The sequence below is a fragment of the Somniosus microcephalus genome, chromosome 22, assembly GCF_052327205.1.
Source record: "Somniosus microcephalus isolate GS21.2 chromosome 22, FLI_Smic_1.0, whole genome shotgun sequence".
Taxonomy (NCBI): Eukaryota; Metazoa; Chordata; class Chondrichthyes; order Squaliformes; family Somniosidae; genus Somniosus; species Somniosus microcephalus.
The window spans coordinates 5,561,342-5,581,108 of NC_141008.1; the positions used below are offsets into that span (position 1 = coordinate 5,561,342).

Below are 19,767 nucleotides of genomic sequence, written 5' to 3' on the forward strand. Positions count from 1 at the left end.
TCTGCCCCTCACTCCCCATATCTTTAATATCCCACCCAGTCTAATCCCACTCTCCCCCTCACTCCCCGCACCCTTTAATATCCCACTCAGTCTAATCCCACTCTCCCCCCTCACTCCCCGCACCCTTTAATATCCCACCCCGTCTAACCCCACTCTTCCCCTCACTCCCCGCTCCCTTTAATATCCCAACCAGTCTAATCCCACTCTTCCCCTCACTCCCCACACCCTTTAATATCCCACCCAGTCTAATCCCACTCTCCCGCTCACACCCCATACCCTTTAATATTCCACCCAGTCTATTCCCACTCTCCCCCTCATTCCCCGCACCCTTTAATATCCCACCCAGCCTAATCCCACTCTCCCCCTCATTCCCCGTACTCTTTAATATCCCACCCAGTCTAATCCCACTCTCCCGCTCACACCCCATACCCTTTAATATTCCACCCAGTCTATTCCCACTCTCCCCTCACTCCCTGTACCCTTTAATATCCCACCCAGACTAATCCCACTCTCCCCCTCATTCCCCGCACCCTTTAATATCCCACCCAGTCTAATCCCACTCTCCCCCTCATTCCCCGCACCCTTTAATATCCCACCGAGTCTAAACCCACTCTCCCGCTCACTCCACACACCCTTTAATAACCCAACCAGTCAAATCCCTCCCTCCCCTCACTCCCCGTACACTTTAATATCCCATCCAATCTAATCCCACTCTACCCTTCACTCCACAGACCCTTTAATATCCCACTCAGTCTAATCCCACACTCCCCCCTCACTCCCGATACACTTTAATATCCCACCCAATCTAATCCCACTCTCCCCCTCACTCCCCGTACACTTTAATATCTCAACCCGTCCAATCCCACTCTCCCCTAACTCCCCATACACGTCAATGTCACACCCAGTCTAATCCCACTCTCCCCCTCACTCCCCACACCCTTTAATATCCCACCCACTCTAATCTCACTCTCCCCCTCATTCCCCGAACTCTTTAATATTCCGCATAGTCTAATCCCACTCTCCCCCTCACCCCCATACCCTTTACTAGCCCACCCAGTCTAATCCCACTCTCCCCCTCATTCCCTGTACTCTTTAATATCCCACCTAGTCTAATCCCACTCTCCCCCTCACCCACATACCATTTAATATCCCATCCAGTCTATTCCCGCTTTCCCACTCACTCCCCCTTCCCTTTAATATCCCACCCAGTCTAATCCCACTTTCCCCCTCACTCCCCATACCCTTAAATATCCCACCCAATCTAATCCCACTCTCCGCTCACTCCCCGCACCCTTTACCATCGCTGAGCCCCCCACTATCAACATCCTGGTGGTTACCATTGATCAGAAACTGAACTGGACCAGCCATATAAATACTGTGGCTACAAGAGCAGGCCAGAGGCTGGGTATTCTGCAGCGAGTGTCTCGCCTCCTGACTCCCCAAAGCCTTTCCACCATCTACAAGGCACAAGTCAGGAGTGTGATGGAATACTCTCCACTTGCCTGGATGAGTGCAGCTCCAACAACACTCAAGAAGCTCGACACCATTCAGGATAAAGCAGCCCGCTTGATTGGCACTCCATCCACCACCTTCAACATTCACTCCCTCCACCACCGGTGCACTGTGGCTGCAGTGTGTACCATCTACAAGATGCACTGTAGCAACTCGCCAAAGCTCCTTCAACAGCACCTTCCAAACCCGCGACCTCTACCACTTAGATGGACAGGGGCAGCAGACGCATGGGAACATCACATACAAGTTCCCCTCCAAGCCACACACCATCCTGACTTGGACCTGTATCGCCGTTCCTTCACTGTCGCTGGGCCAAAATCCTGGAACTCCCTCCCTAACAGCATTGTGGGTGTACCTACACCATATGGACTGCAGTGGTTCAAGAAGGCGGCTCTCCACCATCCTCTCAAGGGCAATTAGGGATGGGCAGTAAATGCAGGCCTAGCCAGCGACGCCCACAGCCCATCAATGAATGAATTAAAAAAAAAATATCCCAGCCAGTCTAATCCCACTCTCCCGCTCACTCCACACACCCTTTAATATCCCACCCAGTCAAATCACACTTTCCCCCTCACTCCCCACACCCTTTAATATCCCACCCAGTCTAATCCCACTCTCCGCCTCACTCCCCATATCCTTTAATATTCCACCCAGTCTAATCCCACTCTCCCCCTTATTCCCTGCCCTCTTTAATAACCCACCGAGTCTAATCCCACTCTCCCCCTCTCTCCCCCTACCATTTAATATCCCACCCAGTCTAATCCCACACTCCCGCTCAATCCACATACACTTTAATATCCCATCCAGTCTAATCCCACTCTCCCCCTCATTCCCCGCACCCATTAATATCCCACCGAGTCTAATCCCACTCTCCCCCTAACATTTAATATCCCACCCAGTCTAATTCCACTCTCCCCCTCTCTCCCGGTACCATTTAATATCCCACCCAGTCTAATCCCACTCTCGCCCTCACTCCCCGCACCCATTAATATACCACCCAGTCTAATCCTAGTCTCCCCCTCATTCCCCATATCCTTTAATATCCCACCCAGTCAAATCCCACTCTCCCCCTCACTCACGGCACCCATTAATATCCCACCCAGTCAAATCCCAATCTCCCGCTCACTCCCCATACACTTTAATATCCCACCCAGTCTAATCCCAAACTCCTGCTCACTCCTGCCACACTTTAATATCGCCCCCAGTCTAATCCCACTCTCCTGCGCACTTCCCAGACTCTTTAGTAACACACCAAGTCTAATCCCACTCTCCTGCTCACTCCCCCTACTTTAATATCCCACCCAGACTAATCCCACTCTCCCCCCTCACTCCCCATACACTTTAATATCCAACCCAGTCTAATCCCACTTTCCCCCTCACTCACCATACCCTTAAATATCCCACCCAATCTAATCCCACTCTCCCGCTGACTACCCGCACCCTTTAATATCCCACCCAGTGTAATCCCACTCTCTCACTCACTCCCCGCACCCTTTAATATCCCACCCAGTCTAATCCCACTCTCCCCCTCAATCCCCGTACCCTTTAATATCCCAACCAGTCTAATTCCACTCTCCCCCTCGCTACCCACACCCCTTAATATCCCACCCAGTCTAATCCCACTCGCCCGCTCACTCCCCACACCCTTTAATATCACACCCAGTCTAATCCCACTCTCCTGCTCACTCCCCATACCCTTTAATATCCCACCCGGTCTAATCCCACTCGCCGCCTTACTCCCCATACCCTTTAATATCACACCCGTTCTAATCCCACTCGCCGCCTTACTCCCCATACACTTTAATATCCCACCCAGTCTAATCCCACTCTCCCCCTCGCTCCCCATACCCTTTAATATCCTACCCATGGTAATCCCACTCTCCCCCTCACTCCCCATACCTTTTATTTTCCCATCCAGTCTAATCCCACACTCCCCCTCACTCCCCACACCCTTTAATATCACACCCAGTCTAATCTCACTCTCCGCCTTACTCCCCATATCCTTTAATATCCCACCCAGTCCAATCCCACTCTCCCCCTCACTCCCCATACCTTTTATTTTCCCATCCAGTCTAATCCCACACTCCCCCTCACTCCCCACACCCTTTAATATCACACCCAGTCTAATCTCACTCTCCGCCTTACTCCCCATACCCTTTAATATCCCACCCAGTCTAATCCCACCCTCCCCTCACTCCACATACCCTTTAATATCCCACCCAGTCTAATCCCACACTCCCGCTCAATCCACATACACTTTTAGTATCCCACCCAGTCTAATCCCACTCTCCCCCTCACTCCCCTTAGCTTTTAATATCCCACTCAGTCTAATCCCACTCTCCCCCTCATTCCCCGCACCCTTTAATATCCCACCGAGTCTAATCCCACTCTCCCGCTCAATCCCCATATCTGTTAATATCCCACCCAGTCTAATCCCAGTCTCCCCCTCATTCCCCATATCCTTTAATATCCCACCCAGTCTAATTCCACTCTCCCCCTCACTCCCCGTACTGTTTAATATCCCACCCAGCGTAATCTCAATCTCCTGCTCACTCCCGCTACACTTTAATATCGCCCCCAGTCTAATCCCACTCTCCTGTGCACTTCCCAGACTCTTTAGTAACCCACCAAGTCTAATCCCACTCTCCTGCTCACTCCCCCTACTTTACTGTCCCACCCAGTCTAATCCCACTCTCCTGTGCATTTCCCAGACTCTTTAGTAACCCACCAAGTCTAATCCCACTCTCCTGCTCACTCCCCCTACTTTACTGTCCCACCCAGTCTAATCCCACTCTCCACCTCATTCCCCATATCCTTTAATATCCCACCCAGTCAAATGCCACTCTCCCCCTCACTCCCCACACCCTTTAATATCCCACCCAGCGTAATCCCACTCTCCCTCTCGCTCCCCATATCCTTTAATATCCCACCCAGTCTAATCCCACTCTCCCCCTCACTCCCCGTACCCTTTAATAACCCACCCTGTCTAATCCAACACTCCCCCTCACTACCCACACCCTTATACAATGCACCCAGTCAAATCCCACTCTCCCGATCACTTCCCGTACTCTTTAATATCCCACCCATTCTAATCTCACGCTCCGCCTCACTCACCATACCCTTTAATATCCCGCCCAGTCTAATCCCACTCTCCCCCTCATTCCCCATAGCATTTAAAATCCCACCCATTGTAATCCCACTCTCCGCCTCACTCCCCACACACTTTAATATCCCAGCCAGTCTAATCACACTCTCCTGATGACTCCCCATACCCTTTAATATCCCGCTCAATCTAATTCCACTCTCCCCTTCATTCCCCGTACCATTTAATATCCCACCCAGTCTAATCCCACTCTCCTGCTCACTCCCCTTTCCCTTTAATATCCCACCCAGTCTAATCCCACTCTCCTGCTCACTCCCCTTTCCCTTTAATATCCCACCCAGTCTAATTCCACTCTCCCCCTCACTCCTCATACCCTTTAATATCCTACCCAGTCTAATCCCACACACCCCCTCACTCACCGTACCCTTTAATATCCCACCCAGTCTAATCCCACTCTCCCCCTCACTCCCCGTACCCTTTAATATCACATCCAATCTAATCCCACTCTCCCCCTCACTCCCCGTACACTTTAATGTCTCAACCCATCCAATCCCACTCTCCCCTAACTCCTCGTACACGTTAATGCCACACCCAGTCTAATCCCACTCTACCCCTCACTCCCCACACCCTTTAATAGCCCACCCAGTCTAATCTCACTCTCCCCCTCATTCCCCGTACCCTTTAATATCCCACCCAGTCTAATCCCACTCTCCCCCTCACCCACATAAAATGTAACATCCCACCCAGTCTATTCCCACTTTCCTGATCACTCCCCCTTCCCTTTAATATCCCACCCAGGCTAACCCCACTTTCCCCCTCACTCCACATACCCTTTAATATCACACCCAGTCTAACCCCACTCTCCTGCTCACTCCCCACACCCTTTAATATCCCACCCTATCTAATCCCACTCTCCTGCTCACTCCCCATACCCTTTAATATCCCCCCCAGTCTAATCCCACACTCCCGCTGATTCCACGTACCCACTCTCCCCCTCACTCCCCGCATCCTTTAATATCCCACCCAATCTAATCCCACTCTCCCGCTCAATTCCCATATCCGTTAATATCCCACCCAGTCTAATCCCACTCTCCCCCTCACACACGGCACTCTTTAATATCCCACCCAGTCTAATCCCACTCTCCCCCTCACTCCCCGTACCCTTTAATATCACATCCAATCTAATCCCACTCTCCCCCTCACTCCCCGTACACTTTAATGTCTCAACCCATCCAATCCCACTCTCCCCTAACTCCTCGTACACGTTAATGCCACACCCAGTCTAATCCCACTCTACCCCTCACTCCCCACACCCTTTAATAGCCCACCCAGTCTAATCTCACTCTCCCCCTCATTCCCCGTACCCTTTAATATCCCACCCAGTCTAATCCCACTCTCCCCCTCACCCACATAAAATGTAACATCCCACCCAGTCTATTCCCACTTTCCTGATCACTCCCCCTTCCCTTTAATATCCCACCCAGGCTAACCCCACTTTCCCCCTCACTCCACATACCCTTTAATATCACACCCAGTCTAACCCCACTCTCCTGCTCACTCCCCACACCCTTTAATATCCCACCCTATCTAATCCCACTCTCCTGCTCACTCCCCATACCCTTTAATATCCCCCCCAGTCTAATCCCACACTCCCGCTGATTCCACGTACCCACTCTCCCCCTCACTCCCTGCATCCTTTAATATCCCACCCAATCTAATCCCACTCTCCCGCTCAATTCCCATATCCGTTAATATCCCACCCAGTCTAATCCCACTCTCCCCCTCACACACGGCACTCTTTAATATCCCACCCAGTCTAATCCCACTCTCCCCCTCTCTCACGGCACCCTTTAATATCCCACCCAGTCTAATCCCACTGTCTCGCTCACTCCCCGTACCCTTTAATAACCCACCCTGTCTAATCCAGCTCTCCCCCTCAATCCACGTACCCTTTAATATCCCACCCTGTCTGTTAGATCCGTGTATCTTGATGTTGTGTCCTTCAATAATTAGACAAGAGACTGCAGGGAACAATCAACAGGTGTTTACTGAATGAGGGTTACTCTAAAACTAACTATACAGATCCCTACTCAGGGTTTATATACAGGTGTGGTCACTGCCGGTACTACAGTATACAGGAGCTGTAAAAAGTAGTTCTCCCCTTAAAGGTACATACACTACACTGTCTAATCCCACTCTCCCCCTCAATCCACGTATCTTTTAATATCCCAGCCAGTCTAACCCCACTATCCTGCTCACTTCCCATACACTTTAATATCCCACCAATTCTAATCCCACTGTCCCCTCACTCCCCCTACCTTTTAATATCCTACCCAGTCTAATCCCTCTCTCCCCCTCACTCCCCCTTGCCTTTGATATCCCATCCAGTCTAATCTCACTCTCCCCCTCATTCCCCATACACTTTATATCGCACTCAGTCTAAACCCAGTCTCCGCCTCACTCCCCGCACCCTTTAATATCCGACCCAGTCTAATCCCACTCTTCCCCTCATTCCCCGCACCCTTTAATATCCCACCCAGTCTAATCCCACTCTCCCCCTCACTCCCCTTACATGTTAACATCCCAGTCTAATCCCACTCTCCTGCTCATTCCCCATACCCTTTAATATCCCACCCAGTCCAATCCCACTCTCCCCCTCACTCCCCATACCCTTTAGTATCCCACTAAGTCTAATCCCACTCTCGCCCTCACTCCCCGCGTCCTTTAATATCCCACCCAGTCTAATCCCACACTCCTGCTCACTCCTCATACCATTTGTGCTGCCTCTCCCTCTAACTTAACCTCACTGTATGTATTTAACTTACTTATATATGTATAACCTACCTGTTGGGGCCGTTGCCCCTCTAACTTACCTTTTAGGGCCATTGCCCCTTTAAGACGCGCCTTAGCGTGCTGACGTCGCGTCACGTACGACGTAGCGTGCTGACGTCACGGCACGTACGACGTGACGTGCGTGAGGCGGCTGCCGGCCCGACTTGGCCTTCCAGAAAGGCCGCCGGCACAGCCCGGCCTAGCGTCTTCGGCCGCATGTACCAGCCGCCGGGAGCGACGCGATCTTCCGCTCCCGCGGCAAGCACCGGCTCAGCCTGGCCTCCAGCTCCCGCTCCCGACTTCGGCCTCAATGGCCAGAAACGCGACCACGCGCATCACGTGACGCCCCAAGCGCGGACAACGCGACCGAGCGTGATGAGGTCATCGCGCTCCCCACAGGACTGCTACATAGTCCTCGTGGAGTCCTCGCTGGGACACAGACCTACACCACGGTGCTCCTACAGCAGCACAGGCTCCGAGCAGTTGTATTGTCCCCATGCTTGAGTCTTGGAAATTGTTTGCCTGTAAGTATTCTAGAATGCTATAGATGATTAGTGTGCACTGTATGTTGTAGAAAATGTTTAGTTGTAACTTTTCTCTGTCTAGCTGATTAACTAGTAGCTGTATTTTGATACACTATGTACAGGGCTAATTTAAAGAGAATGCCTCCCAGTTTACTAAATGTACTGTGTTGCTCAGGCGTACCTAAATCTGTGTATACATATCAGTTATGCGCTTGTATACTAACGTGTGCTTCCATTTCTGTGTTGTATTTCAGTTTTACAATAATAAGAATCTTTCAGTAAAGCGTTACAAGAAAAGTCAAGCCTTGTGATTTTATTGGAAGATATCAAGTTGTTCGCTATCTGTCTAGCTCTGCATAGGATCGCGTTGCGAGGGCAGAATAGTAAAAAGACAACAGCACAGCGGGCTCAAGCACAGGAAGATACCACTCAGCTACCATGAGTCTACGCTCAGGAAGACAATATACCATAGAGGACGTCGACCAGTCAAGCGAGAAGCATAAGCCTCTCTTAGCAAACGATGCCAAGTCACAGTCCTCTAAAGTATCCTCTAGGTCATCTCGGCGGTCCAGCAGACCGTCGTCATCGACAGCTTCTGCAGCCGCCAAAGCACGTGCCAAGGCAAAAGCCGCCCAGGCTCAATTGTCCTTCGCTGAAAAAGAAGCTGACCTTATGAAGCAGAGAGCCGACCTCGACGCTAGTATGATGAAGCAGAAAGCTGACCTTATGAAGCAGAGAGCCGACCTCGACGCTAGTGTGATGAAGCAGACAGCACAGTCCTCTAAAGTATCCACTAGATCATCTCGGCAGTCCAGCAGGCCGTCGTCATCGACAGCTGCTGCAGCCGCCAAAGCATGTGCCAAGGCAGAAGCCGCCCAGGCTCAATTGGCCCTTGCTGAAAAAGAAGCTAGTGTGATGAAGCAGAGAGCTGATCTCGCTGCCATTCTCCACATTCTCCAAAGCCAGAGAGCTGCCGCTGCCGCTAAAGCCGAAGCCGCAGCTTATGAAGAAGGTGAGGAGAGCGAAGGCGAGGAGCCCAGCCAGGAAACATATGATCTGGAACAGCCCCTCAGTCCAGTGCAACGTACAAGTGAGTATGTCCAACAACACTCCAAATTGTTCTCAAAGGAAACATTCAGGTACCTCGGCGTAGAACCAGCCACTCACCACAGCAACAAACGGCCCGTTTTCGGAGACACCGAGCTTAAAAGAGAAGAAACAAGTAAGACTCACCTGCAGAGACCTCCACAACACTCGGCCAATCCAGCCAAGCAGTCCTCACCCGAGCCGCAAGGTGCACAAGACCTCGCTAGGTACCTTACTCGCCGAGAATTATTAAGTTCAGGCCTCCTAGAATTTGATGACCGTCCTGAAAATTATTGGTCATGGAAAGCGTCCTTCCTGAGTACCACCAAGGACTTGAATCTGTCAGCCAGAGAAGAACTAGACTTGATGACAAAGTGGCTCGGAGCTGAGTCGTCCAAACAGGCGAAGAGAATTCGCTCAGCGCTCGTCAGCAATCCCACAGCAGGCCTCAACCTGGTTTGGCAACGTCTCGAAGACTGTTATGGGACACCAGAAGTCATCGAACACGCACTGCTCAAGAAGATTGAGGACTTTCCGAAGCTAACCAACAAAGATAATGTCGAGCTCCGAGAACTGGGCGACATTCTCCTCGAACTGGAGTGTGCCAAGGGAGAAGGTTACCTGACCGGCCTCTCGTATTTGGATACAGCTCGTGGGGTAAACCCAATAGTGGAAAAGCTCCCCCACAACCTTCAAGAGAAATGGATAGCTAAGGGATCCAAGTACAAGGAGGACAATGGAGTGGCATTTCCCCCCTTCTCTCTCTTCTCCAGGTTCGTCCAACAACAGGCAAAGGTGAGGAATGATCCAAGTTTCACTTTCTCCACCTCCAGCAGTTACGCTCCTTCGAGAACAGAGAAATCCACAAAGTACAGCAATAAAGCCTCTGTGAGTGTGCACAAAACAGATGTTCCAGCCGAACCCTCAGTCAACCAATCCAGTTCTGCTGGGAATGAAGTGGATGACCCAGATCGTCAGTGTCCAATACACAAGAAGCCCCACCCACTCAAAAAGTGTCGAAGCTTTAGAGACAAGCCTATTGATGAGCGCACATCATACCTGAAAGAGAACCGCATCTGCTTCAGGTGTTGTGGGTCGACTATGCACATGGCAAAAGACTGCAAGGCGACAATCAAGTGCTTTGAGTGCAACAGCGAAAAACACATCGCAGCCCTGCATCCAGGTCCTCCTCCGTCAACCACCGAGAGTGCCGCGGTTGACAAAGAGGATAGCGGGGAGCAAAGCGAAAGCACATCTTCAGTCACCTCCAAGTGTACAGAGGTTTGTGGAAATGCAAGCAGCCCACGCTCAAGCTCCAAAATCTGCTTGGTTAAGGCATATCCTGCAGGGAGAAAGGAGAAGGCAATCAAAATGTATGCAGTGCTCGATGAGCAAAGTAACAAGTCTCTAGCGAAGACAGAATTCTTCAATCTCTTTGAAGTCAAGGCCAGCGCCGCTCCGTACACGCTAAAAACCTGTGCAGGGACAACAGAGACTACGGGTAGGAGAGTTGGGAACTTCATGATCGAGTCCATGGATGGGAAACTACAGCTTCCCCTCCCCACCTTGATTGAGTGCGACATGATGCCAGAGGATAGGACGGAAATCCCCTCCCCAGAGGTCGCACGCCATCAGCCCCACCTACAGCCAATTGCCGACAAGATTCCAGCTGTGGACCCGGACGCTCCAATCCTCCTGCTCTTGGGAAGAGACATCTTAAGGGTGCACAAGGTGCGTGAGCAAATCAACGGGCCCCACAATGCTCCTTATGCGCAGCGGCTCGACCTGGGATGGGTCCTCGTGGGTGGAGTTTGCCTGGGAACAGTCCACAAACCAGCGGATGTCAGCGTCTATAAAGCAAACGTGTTGCACAACGGTCGCACATCCTGTCTCAGCCCATGCCCAAACAGGATCCAGGTAAAGGAGGACTACGATGACATGACGCAGCATCATAGGTCAACCTCCTCTGCCTGTGAGGAAGAGGCAGGCCCCACTGTGAGCACAGATGGCCTAGGATGCTCAGTGTTTGAAAGGTCCAAGGACGATGGACACAGCTGGGCGGCACCCCTGCCGTTTTGCTCTCCTGGACGCCGTCTTCTGAGTAGCGGGGAGCAGGCTGCGGGGCGCCTCTGCTCGCTCAGGAGAACCCTGGTGCCGGTGTCCACCGACCCAGACATGCCTGCAGTCCTCACCCCAGCGATGCTCCTGACTCAAAAGATGAGTGCTATTTCAGCTCCCTCTGGAAACTTCGACATGGCCGAGCTGCACGGGAAGCAGTGGAAGCAAGTACAGTGTCTTGCAGACACTTCTTGGAAGAGATGGAGAGGAGAGTATTTGTCCACCCTACAGAGCCGTAGGAAATGGACAGAAGACAAGCCAAATGTCAAAGTGAGAGATGTCGTCTTGCTGAAAGACAGCCAAGCACACAGAAACGCATTCGACATGGCCGAGCTGCACGGGAAGCAGTGGAAGCAAGTACAGTGTCTTGTGTACTGGTCGTCAAAACTCTGCCGAGCAGGGACAAGAGGGTCCGCAAGGTGGAGGTGAAGATCGTCAAGGAGGGGACTGTCAAAGTGTTTCTGAGGCCAGTCTCAGAGATCGTAGTCCTCCTTTCCGAAGAAACCTAGAGAACGGACTCTGAGTATGTTGCAGCCATAGGACGTTTTCTTTAGGTTTATTTTGTATCTGTAGTGGTACAATGGAATTGTACCAAGCGGGGAGTGTGCTGCCTCTCCCTCTAACTTAACCTCACTGTATGTATTTAACTTACTTATATATGTATAACCTACCTGTTGGGGCCGTTGCCCCTTTAACTTACCTTTTAGGGCCATTGCCTCTTTAAGACGCGCCTTAGCGTGCTGACGTCACGTCACGTACGACGTAGCGTGCTGACGTCACGGCACGTACGACGTGACGTGCGTGAGGCGGCTGCCGGCCCGACTCGGCCTTCCAGAAAGGCCGCCGGCACAGCCCGGCCTAGCGTCTTCGGCCGCATCTACCAGCCGCCGGGAGCGACGCGATCTTCCGCTCCCGCGGCAAGCACCGGCTCAGCCTGGCCTCCAGCTCCCGCTCCCGACTTCGGCCTCAATGGCCAGAAACGCGACCACGCGCATCACGTGACGCCCCAAGCGCGGACAACGCGACCGAGCGTGATGAGGTCATCGCGCTCCCCACAGGACTGCTACGTAGTCCTCGTGGAGTCCTCGCTGGGACACAGACCTACACCACGGCGCTCCTACAGCAGCACAGGCTCCGAGCAGTTGTATTGTCCCCATGCTTGAGTCTTGGAAATTGTTTGCCTGTAAGTATTCTAGAATGCTATAGATGATTAGTGTGCACTGTATGTTGTAGAAAATGTTTAGTTGTAACTTTTCTCTGTCTAGCTGATTAACTAGTAGCTGTATTTTGATACACTATGTACAGGGCTAATTTAAAGAGGATGCCTCCCAGTTTACTAAATGTACTGTGTTGCTCAGGCGTACCTAAATCTGTGTATACATATCAGTTATGCGCTTGTATACTAACGTGTGCTTCCATTTCTGTGTTGTATTTCAGTTTTACAATAATAAGAATCTTTCAGTAAAGCGTTACAAGAAAAGTCAAGCCTTGTGATTTTATTGGAAGATATCAAGTTGTTCGCTATCTGTCTAGCTCTGCATAGGATCGCGTTGCGAGGGCAGAATACCATTTAATATCCCACCCAGTCTAATTCCACTCTCCCCCTCACTCCCCACACTCTTTAATATCCCAACCAATGTAATCACACTCTCTCGCTCACTCCCCATACCCTTTAATATCCCGCTCAGTCTAATCCCACTCTCTCACTCACTCCCCACACCCTTTAATATGCCACACAGTCTAATCCCACACTACCTCGCACTCCCCGCACCCTTTAATATCTGACCCAGTCTAATCCCGCTCTTCCCCTCATTCCCCGCACCCTTTAATATCACACCCAGTCTAATCCCACACTCCTGCTAACTCCTCATACCATTTAATATCCCGCCCAGTCTAATTCTACTCTCCCCCTCACTCCCCATACCCTTTAATATCCCAACCAATGTAATTACACTCTCCTGCTCACTCCCCATACCCTTTAATATCTCTCCCGGTTTAATCACAGTCTCCCGCTCACTCCCCATACTCTTTAATATCCCACCCATTCTAATCCCACTCTCCCCCTCACTCCCCATATGTCAGGGCGAGGCTGGTTCTGAACCCAAGTGCAGACAGACGAGGCGAGAAGCTGGTATGCAGTCTTAAATAAAAGTACTTTACTAGAATCACACAGGTAAACAGTTACAAACATAGGAGCTCAAGACAAGCTACCACTAGGCAAACAGCTTGTCAAGACTGAGCACAGAGGGAAGAAACCACAGGGAAGAAACCACAGAACTTAAATACAAGCAAAAACAGGTGAAACCAATAAACCTGATAAAGGCAGTTAAGTAAACTAGTAACAATTTAGCAAAAGGAAACAAACAAGTGAAGGTGCCATCTAGGGGTTACTGAGGGAACTAACCGGCACCCTCACAGGACCCCCTCCTCTTGGAACGGCTCCTGACGTTCCTCCTGGATGATCAGGGTGGCGACGGTGAAAATCCCTGATGAGTTCAGGATCCAAAATGTCCCGGGCCGGAGCCCAGGAACGCTCTTCAGGACCATAACCCTCCCAGTTGACCAGGTATTGAATGCTCCTCCTAACCCGGCGACTATCAAGGAGGCGATGGACAGTGTAGGCTTGCTGACCATCAATCATGCGGGGCGGGGGGGGGGGAGGTCTGGAAGCAGGAACCAAGGGACTGGTAAGTACCGGCTTGAGGTGAGAGACGTGGAACGTGGGATGTATCTTCATTGACTGAGAAAGGAGGAGCCGGTAGCCCACAGGGTTTACTTTTTCCAAAATCCTAAAAGGTCTGATGAACTGGGGAGCCAACTTGCGGGACTCCACATGGAGCGGAAGATTCCGGGTAGACAGCCAGACCTTCTGTCCGGTCCGGAACCGAGGAGCTGGGTGGCGGTGTCGGTCAGCCTGCACTTTCTGCTGAGAAGAAGTGAGCTGCAAGGCAGATCGGACCCTCCTCCAGGTACGGCGGCAGCGTTGGACGAACCCCTGGGCAGCCGGGACTCCTACCTCCCTCTCCTGTTCAGGGAAGAGTGGCGGTTGGAAGCCATATTGACATTCGAAAGGTGCGAGGCCAGTGGAGGAGCTCTGAAGGGTATTGTGCGCGTACTCTGCCCAGACCAGATACTTGCTCCAGGTGGAAGGATTGGAGGACACAAAGCTTCTTAGCACCCTTTCCAGATCTTGGTTGGTTCTCTCAGTCTGGCCGTTCGACTGTGGGTGGAACCCAGAGGAGAGACTGACAGAAGCGCCCAGGAGGGAACAAAAAGCCTTCCAGAACCTGGATGAGAACTGGGGACCATGGTCAGAGACGACATCCAGGGACAAGCCATGGAGGCGGAAGACATGCTGGACAACCAGCTGGGCAGTCTCTCTGGCAGAGGGAAGCTTGACAAGAGGGACGAAGTGAGCAGCCTTGGAAAAGCGATCGACCACAACTAGGATGGTAGTGAATCCCTCAGATGGAGGTACCCCGGTGATGAAATCCAGGGCGATATGAGACCAGGGACGGCTGGGGATGGGCAAAGGATGCAGGAGACCAAGCGGAGGTTGTTGGGATGTCTCGTTCTGGGCACAGATGGGACAAGCGGAGACAAAGGCCTGGGTGTCGGCTTCAATAGAGGGCCACCAGAACCTCCTCTAAAGGAACTCGAGAGTCTGATGGATCCCAGGATGACCAGTCAATCGAGAAGAGTGCCCCCATTGAAGGAACTGGGTGCGCACCTGACTGGGGACATAAAGGCTATTAGGAGGGCCTACTCCAGGGTCAGCCTCCTGACGTTGAGCCCTGTAATGTATATACCTTTAAGGGGCGAACTATCTTTTACAGCTCATGTATACTGCAGTACTGGCAGTGACCACACCTGTATATAGCACTGAGTAGTAATCTGTACAGATCAGTTCCCGTTTGAGCCACGTTGAGTAAACACCTGTTATACTGTTCTCCTGCAGTCTGTGTCTTATTATACACAGACACAACATTGGCGACAAGGCAAGTTCGAACCTACCTGCAACTCTGCATCACCTCCCGGGGATTCGTTCCTGGAGATCAGTGGATTGGAGGTCAAGGCCAGAGACTCAGGCGTCGACGACGGGCAACCGCCCAGTCATCCAGCAGAGACTCGAGAATTGCGGGGGAGGCTGTCGAGAGCCAGGTTTGGCTTTCCAGTCGAGGTGGTCCAGCTAAACGGGCTGGCAACAGGTAGTGCGCAGACCCTTCCCGGACAGCGGTGGGCTAGAGCCCGACCGAGCGGCACAGCAAAGGGCCGAGCAGCGTCGACGGGGGAGAGAGAGAGAGGGCAGAGCACACAGGGCGCAGCCGGTGTTCAGGGGCCGAGCGGCGTCGAAGAGAGGGAGAGAGAGACGCGCAGAAACCCGCGAGGCGCCGCCATTGCCACGAGGACCGCCGAGAGCGGCATTGGCAGCAGCGCAGGAGAAGTGCGTGAAACCTATAGGGCACCGCCATTGCCACGAGAACCGCCGGGAGCGGCATTGGCAGCAGCGGGGGAGGAAGGAAAGCACGGGAGATGCCATTTTAAGCCATTGGGAGACGCCATTTTAAACCACACCCAAAATGCCAAAGAGTGGCAGTATCACCGCGTTTGACAATGAAGTCGAAGATTGGACTACATATGTCAAACGAATAGAGGTATACTGCAAGGCAAATGAGGTGTCAGATGACAAGAAAGCGTCGGTATGGTTAAATTTAATGGGTGCAAAGACATATGGTTTATTACGAAATCTAGTAACCCCAACGAAGCCAATGGAAAAGAGTTTTGAAGACATAGTAACCATACTACGGGAACATTTAAACCTCACACCGCTGCTGATAGCAGAAAGATTCAAGTTTCACAAATGGAACCAGCATAAGGATGAAAGCAATGCTGATTATTTAACAGAACTGCGCAAACTATCGAAACACTGCCAGTTTGGAGCGGAACTGGCAGATGCCTTAAGGGACAAGTTTGTGTGTGGGCTTCAAAGTGAAGGAACCCAGAAACGGCTTTTATCTGAAAAGGACCTTACGCTGAAAAAGGCTTTCAGCATTGCGGTATCATATGAAGCAGCAGCACGGGGTGCTGCAGAGATACAACAGAGACCACAAGAATATGGCACAAACAAAATGTCATATGGAACAGAGAAGTGCGATCGTTGCGGCAGAACAACACACAACCAGAATGATTGCTGGTCCAAAGACAAAGTGTGCAGACAATGTGGAAAAGTAGGACACATAGCACGAGTCTGCAGGTCGGGAAAGAAAACCAGCAATAAGATACCTACCAAAGGAAAGTACAAGAAGGTACATAAGATGACGGAGAATAGTTCAGACGAACAAAAGAGTGATAACGACTCCGAAAGCAGGGAACTGAGTTGTCTGAAACTACATAATGTGATCACAATGGAGGATCACCGAACCATTTGGGTCACTCTCAAGATAGCAGGAGTCCAGGTAAAGATGGAATCAGACACAGGATCAACCCTAACAGTCATAAGCCGACGGGACTACGAGCGGCTATTCTCACACATACCCTTAAGAGACACAAAAATTATTTTGAAGACATACACTGGGCAAAAAGTCTACCCCAAAGGAAAAATAAGGGTGACCGTTATATATAACGGTAAGGAAACACCAAAACTAGACCTGTATGTATTGCAAGATGGAGGACCACCATTACTGGGACGTGAATGGATCCGGAAAATACAACTGGATTGGCATTCCATACAGGCGCTGACTGTGGCTGACAAAAAGGATGACGATGTCACACCTGGGTGACTGTCAAAGATCCTAACTGACGCGAAAGAAATGTTCCAGCAAGGACTCGGAACACTAAAAGGCATGACAGCGACGATAAAAATTGAAGAAAACGCAAGCCCAAAATTTTTTAAGGCCAGACCGGTAACTTACGCGATCCGCCCAGCCGTCGAAGCAGAGCTGGAGAGTCTGGAACATTCAGGTGTACTGTCCAAGGTAGACTGGAGCGAGTGGGCTACACCCATCGTCCCTGTGCTGAAAAAGTCGTTGAGCAGCATGCCTGGGGAACCAAGGAAGGTTCGCATCTGTGGGGACTTTAAGGTAACAGTGAACCCGGTCCTTCACACCGTACAATATCCACTTCCGCGGATTGAAGATATTTTCGCCTCGCTATCTGGAGGGAAACACTTCACTAAGATTGATCTGGCCCAGGCGTATCTGCAAATGGAGGCAGAAGAAGCATCCAAAAATACCTCATAATCAACACCCATAAAGGTCTCTACCAATACAACCGGCTGGTATTCGGGGTAGCATCAGCTCCGGCGATTTGGCAGAGGGCAATGGAACAAGTCCTGCAAGGGATCCCAGGGACCCAGTGTTATTTGGACGACATCCTGGTCATGGGCGAAAATGACAGTGATCACCTTGCCAACCTGGAGCAGGTGCTCACTAGATTGCAGGAATATGGGCTCCGAGCTAACCGCCCCAAATGCGAGTTTTTTAGAAAACAGATCTCATAGTGTGGCCACGTTATCGATAAAGAGGGGTTACATAAGTCCCCAGAGAAGATTGAGGCAGTAGTCAAGGCTCCAGCACCGGAAAATGTGTCACAACTGAGGTCGTTCCTCGGGCTGGTAAACTACTACCATAAGTTCTTGCCAAATTTGTCTACAATACTACACCCACTGAACACCCTACTGCAAACTGGGGTGCCATGGAAGTGGAGTGACGAATGTAGATGAGCTTTCCAGAAGAGCAAAACACTAATCACATTGAAAGAGGTATTGGCCCATTACAACCCAGCATTACCAATTCGGTTGGCATGTGATGCGTCACCCTACGGCATTGGAGCGGTACTGTCGCACAAATTCTCGGACGGCTCAGAGAGGCCAATAGCATTTGCGTCACGATCACTAACCTCAGCCGAGCGTAACTATGCCCAGATTGACAGGGAGGCACTCAGCCTAGTGTGGGGAGTGAAAAAGTTCAATCACTATCTGCACGGGCAGAAATTCACCTTGCTGACTGACCACCAGCCTCTTGTCTCCATTTTTAATCCGAAGAAGGGCGTTCCGGTGATGACTGCGCAACGACTACAAAGATGGTCACTCTTTCTAGGGGCGCACCACTATGAGATTGAATATAAGGGCACGAAACAGCATGGAAATGCTGATGGGCTATCACGCCTGCCACTGCCTACTGCGGAGGAAGCACCAGCAGTGGATCCTGTCGAAATATTCCATTCGACTATAGTTGAATACCTACCGGTAACTAACGCTTGTATCGAAAAGGAAACCCGAAATGACCCGACACTGTCTCGGGTATATGATTTGATGGCCAGCACATGGCGACTCACTGTTGCCAGCATTCTCGACAAGGAGAGAACAGCTGTCAGTGTGCCGGGGGACCTTGATGTGTGGATCCCGAGTGGTAATTCCACCCAAGTTAAGGGATAGAGTGCTCAATGAGCTTCATGAGGGTCATCTGGGAGGGGTAAAAATGAAAAGCCTAGCCAAAGCTTATGTGTGGTGGCCGGGAATCGATAAACAAATCGAGGACCTGACCAAGAGTTGCTCAGGATGCCAGAAAGTCTAAAATGCACCACCACAGGCCCCTCTACACCCATGGGAATGGCCCTCATCTCCATGGCAATGGGTGCATATTGATTTTGCTGGTCCATTCATTGACTCAATGTTTTTAATAGCCGTGGATGCGCACTCGAAATGGCCTGAGGTCATCAAAATGTCCTCCATCACCACGGAGAAAACTATTGCAGTCCTACGGACCATTTTTGCCAGGAATGGCTTGCCAGAACAGATTTGCTCTGACAACGGACCACAGTTTGTGCTCGAAGAGTTCCGGAGGTTCTTGAAAAAGAATGGGGTAAGGCATTACACATCCGCCCCGTATCATCCAGCCACAAATGAATTGGCTGAGAGGTTCGTACAAACCTTTAAGAAGGCAATAAAGGCTATGTACAATGACAACATTCCGCTGCAGCACAAGGTGGACAATTGCCTGTTTGCCTACCGGAATGTGATACATGCAGTCACCAACCAGGCCCCTGCCATGATGTTCTTTAACTGAAGGTTAAGATCTCGCCTGGATTTGCTCAGACCAAACGTACGAAGAGATGTTGAGAGTAAGCAATTCCAGCACATCCATGAGAAGCCAACAAGGAGCTTCAATGTAGGGCAACCAGTCTTGGCCCGCGACTACCGAACAGAAAAATGGCAGCCAGGAACGATATGCACACGGCAGGGCCCACTAAAGTACACAGTGGATGTTGGGGAGAGCATCGTGAGACGCCATGCTGACCAGATCCTAGAGTCACAGGAACAAGTCAACCCCATGCCTCGCCCATACGTACCTGGTGATGAACCCGACGTACAGGTCGCATCTACCCCAGAAACAGTAGCATCGGAAGCTGATGAACCAACCGACGACAGGGGGCCAGAATCACCTCCGCACCAAGAGCAAGACACTCGGGAAAGGCACTATCCAGAAAGGATCAGGAAGCCTCCCCAAAGACTGAATATATAAATAGACTATTTTCAGCTAATGTTGCATGTTAAAAGTGTTAATTGTAATTAGTTTGATATTTAATTGTTAA

The 19,767-nt window shown here is 51.0% G+C and overlaps 1 protein-coding gene across 2 annotated transcripts in view; it reads left to right on the forward strand.

The window, feature by feature from the left end:
- Positions 1-19,767, forward strand: part of LOC147102007 (neutrophil cytosol factor 1-like) — a 267,921-nt gene that overhangs the window by 4,228 nt on the left and 243,926 nt on the right. Inside the window, exon 2 of one of the 2 annotated variants that reach the window (XM_085964138.1) lies at positions 8,226-12,712. The exons of the other annotated variant lie outside the window; for it this stretch is intronic. Within the exon in view, the coding sequence (XP_085820264.1) occupies positions 8,410-11,604 (3,195 nt within the window). The 5' untranslated portion in view covers positions 8,226-8,409 and the 3' untranslated portion in view covers positions 11,605-12,712. Of the gene's footprint in view, positions 1-8,225; positions 12,713-19,767 lie in introns of those variants that run through there. 2 annotated transcript variants of the gene reach the window in all.